General features: G+C 48.1%; 1 protein-coding gene across 1 annotated transcript; it reads left to right on the forward strand.

Moving 5' to 3' along the window:
• Positions 1–1,498: 1,498 nt before the first annotated feature.
• LOC148694539 (uncharacterized) lies at positions 1,499–2,845 on the forward strand. The gene is made up of 2 exons (XM_088700732.1): positions 1,499–1,654; positions 2,684–2,845. Exons 1-2 carry the CDS (start codon positions 1,499–1,501, stop codon positions 2,843–2,845), a joined length of 318 nt encoding a protein of 105 aa, XP_088556858.1.
• The last annotated feature ends 886 nt before the right edge of the window (positions 2,846–3,731 follow it).

Raw genomic sequence — 3,731 nt, forward strand, 5'->3', positions numbered from 1 at the left:
ATTGAGGATGCTCTGCCGACTGATACTATGGTTACTTCTGCGGAAAACGACGACCACGATCCGATGGGTCCCTCGGTCCTCGAACATATGGAGATCAGTATGGTCCACGTCCTACCTGCTGAGTTCCAACCAAGTACCTATCAATCAAATTTCTTGGACGGGGACGTAATTGCTGATGAAGCAACACAAGTGGATTTCGTCACAAACGACGACGATAGGGAAGTCCGAAACGGGGACAACCTTAAGGCAACTTTGGCCTAATTATTTCCCCGTTCCCCCTCGGTTAATCTCCAACATCTAAAGCCGTTATACGTCACGGCTCATATCGAAGGATTTCCCATTTCTAAAGTGTTTGTCGACTGTGAAGCCACAGTCAACATTATGCCGATGTCCGTCATGAAGGCCTTACGCCGTTCTGATAACGAGCTCATCCCGTCAGGTATAACTATGAGCAGCTTCATCGGCGACAAGTCTCAGACCAAATGAGTGTTCCCGTTGGAGGTCAGCATTGCCGGTCATCACCACATGACGTCATTCTTTATAATTGACTCCAAGACTGACTATAACGCATTGCTTGGCCGCGATTGGATCCACCAAACCAGTTGCATTCCTTCATCACTATACCAAGTCCTCATCTTTTGGGATGGCAAATCGGTCATAGTACACTCAGCCGATAATCAGCCATTTGAAACCAACATGATTCAGGCTCGTTATTACGATGATCACGTCGGCCATATCACCCTCCAAGGTTTCAATGAGGATGGGCGGCCGATGAGAATTTCGGTACAGAAAGTTATCGAGGTCGGCGTCGAGACTGTTCAACAGGATTCGGCGAGACTTGGCTTGGCAGATTTACTCACCAATGCCGATGATTGATACAACCAAGCAAGAAAGGCGTCAGGCTGCGGTTTCATCAACAGTGGAATGTCTGTTGGCCCATTGGTACGCCATTGCCAAGCAACCAAATCCCGGCATCAATTTAATCGAATTTTTGGCCGAAGCAGATAACGGCCCGGTTCTATCTTTCGATAAAGTTCAGGCCACGCCAGCCGAACTCGAAGACAATCGGCCCCAGGTTAAGGACTCATTGGAGGAAGTCAATGTGGGCACGGCCGATGATCCTCGAACATTGTTTATCAGCGCGTTACTCCCACCGTCTATGAAGGCCGAACTCCGTAAATTACTTCAGGAATTTAAAGATTGCTTCGCGTGGAACTATTATGAAATGCCGGGCCTCAATCGAAGCCTTGTAGAGCATGAGCTACGCATCAAGGACGGGTGTAAGCCTTTTCGACAACCCCCATGTCGATTTTCGACCGAAGTACAACTTGGCATCAATGACGAATTAGTTCGGCTTCTAAAAGCCGGGTTTATTAGGACCGCTCGGTACGTCGAATGGTTGGTCAATATCGTCCCGGTATTATAGAAAAGTGGAGCCCTTCACATTTGCATCGATTTTCGTAATCTAAATCTGGCCACTCCCAATGATGAATATACAATGCCAATCTCAAACTTGCTAATTGATGCTGCAGCTAATCATGAATTGCTATCTTTCATGGACGGCCATGCTGGTTACAACCAGATCTTTATCGCTGAAGCCGACGTCCACAAGACGGCTTTCCGCTGCCCTGGAGCACTCGGTACTTACGAATGGGTAGTCATGCAATTCGACCTCAAGAATGCTGGCGCCACATACCAACGAGCCATGAATACGATATTCCACGACTTAATCGGTACAATCGTCGAAGTTTATATCGATGATGTGGTGGTAAAGTCTAAGCGCCGCCAAACGCACCTGGATGATCTGCGGCAAGCGTTCCTTCGCATGCGCAAGAATAATCTCAAAATGAACCCGGCCAAGTGTGCCTTTGGTGTTTCGACCGATAATTTCTTGGGATTTTTGGTGCACCATCGCGGCATTGAAGTCGACGAAAATAAAGCCTGTGCAATCATTAGCGCCCCACCTCCGACAACAAAGAAGCAGCTCCAGTCATTACTCGGGAAGATAAATTTCCTCTGCCGTTTCATCTCCAATTCGGCCGGTAAGATGAAGGCATTTTCTACGTTCCTTAAACTTAAGGATTTCGACAAATTTGAATGGCGCGAAGAGCATCAAACTGCATTTACGCAAATCAAGGTGGCCCTTTCCACACCACCCATGCTAATTCCACCTTGTCGCGGTAAACCCCTTAAATTGTACATTTCGGCAACCGCTGAATCCATTGGTTGTCTCTTTGTGCAAGATAACAATGTAAGGCGTGAACAAGCTATCTTTTATCTTAGCCGAAATCTGAATTCGCCGGAGCTCAATTATTCACCTGTCGAAAAACTTTGCTTAGCTTTGTTTTTTGCCGCATCAAAGCTTCGACACTACATGCTCCCATCAGTTACGCAGGTCATCGCCCAAACAGACGTGATTCGTTACATGCTCACTCGGCCCATCGTCAAAGGCCAAATCAGGAAATGGACACTCGCCTTATCCGAGTTCAGCCTTCAGTACGTACCCCGAAAGGCCGTCAAGGGGCAAGCTTTCGCCGATTTCTTGGCCCAACACCCTTCCCCTTATGGTTTTGGGGGGGGCGACGTCGACATTGGTTTAATCACAACACGTGATAACCATTGGACTATGCATTTTGATGGTTCCAGTACTTCGACCTCGTCTGGTGTTGGTATTGCCATTCAGTCACCCGACCACTACCGCTGGTCTTTTTCTCTCAAGTTGGATTTCAGCTGTACAAATAATGAGGCCGAATATGAAGCCCTCATCATCAGCCTCCACGTTTTACACGATTTATGGGCATCCGGCGTTCTCGTCCTTGGTGATTCCGAACTCGTGATTAACTAGCCCAACGACATGTTTCGTTGCATGAGTTGTACTTTGGCGCCCTATCACATAATCGTCACCTACCTGGCCAAGTCGTTTGAACGGATCACATTTGAACATATTTCGCGTATTCACAACACAGACGCCGACGAACTCGCCCAGATCGCCTCCGGAGCACAACTCACGGAGGGCAAGCTAGGTCGGGTAACACCCACAAGCCTGCGATCATACCCAGCCTTGGTCAATCGGTAAACCCTCCAGCGCACGCGCCTAATACGCACAAGGGTGATGTCGTTCCCATCCCTACTAGAACGAGGAGACCCCATAGAAATATGTGCCGTCGAGGTGCAACCCGACGATTGGAGAAAGACGATGCTACGATACCTCGATAACCCCGATAGGAAACACGATCGAAGAACAAAGGTCTTCGCCACCAATTATGTGTCATACCGAAATGAATTATACCGCAAGGGCGAGGACGGGTTACTACTTTTGTGCCTCGGCCCACACGAAGCTGCCTAAGCAATGGCCGAGGTACATGAAGGAATTTGTGGGGCTCACCAATCAGGACGAAAGATGCACTGGTTGCTCCGACGACACGGTTACTTTTGGCCCAGTATTTTAAAGGATTGCATCGAATATGCACGGAGATGCGTACCATGCCACATTCATGGATCCATGCAGAAAGCCCCGGCCGAATTACTCCATTCGGTTACTAAACCATAGCCGTTCAGGGGATGGGCAATAGACGTAATTGGCAAAATCACGCCATCGTCGGGGGCGGCAAAATACGCGTGGATAATAGTAGCAACTAACTATTTCACTAAGTGGGTTGAGGTAAGATCATACGCTGAATTAACAGCCAAAGAGTTATGCAATTTCGTAGAGGAAAATATTGTGACCAGAT

Source organism: Pyrus communis, chromosome 9 (genome assembly GCF_041283825.1).
Source record: "Pyrus communis isolate YQ-2024b chromosome 9, ASM4128382v1, whole genome shotgun sequence".
NCBI classification, from domain to species: Eukaryota; Viridiplantae; Streptophyta; class Magnoliopsida; order Rosales; family Rosaceae; genus Pyrus; species Pyrus communis.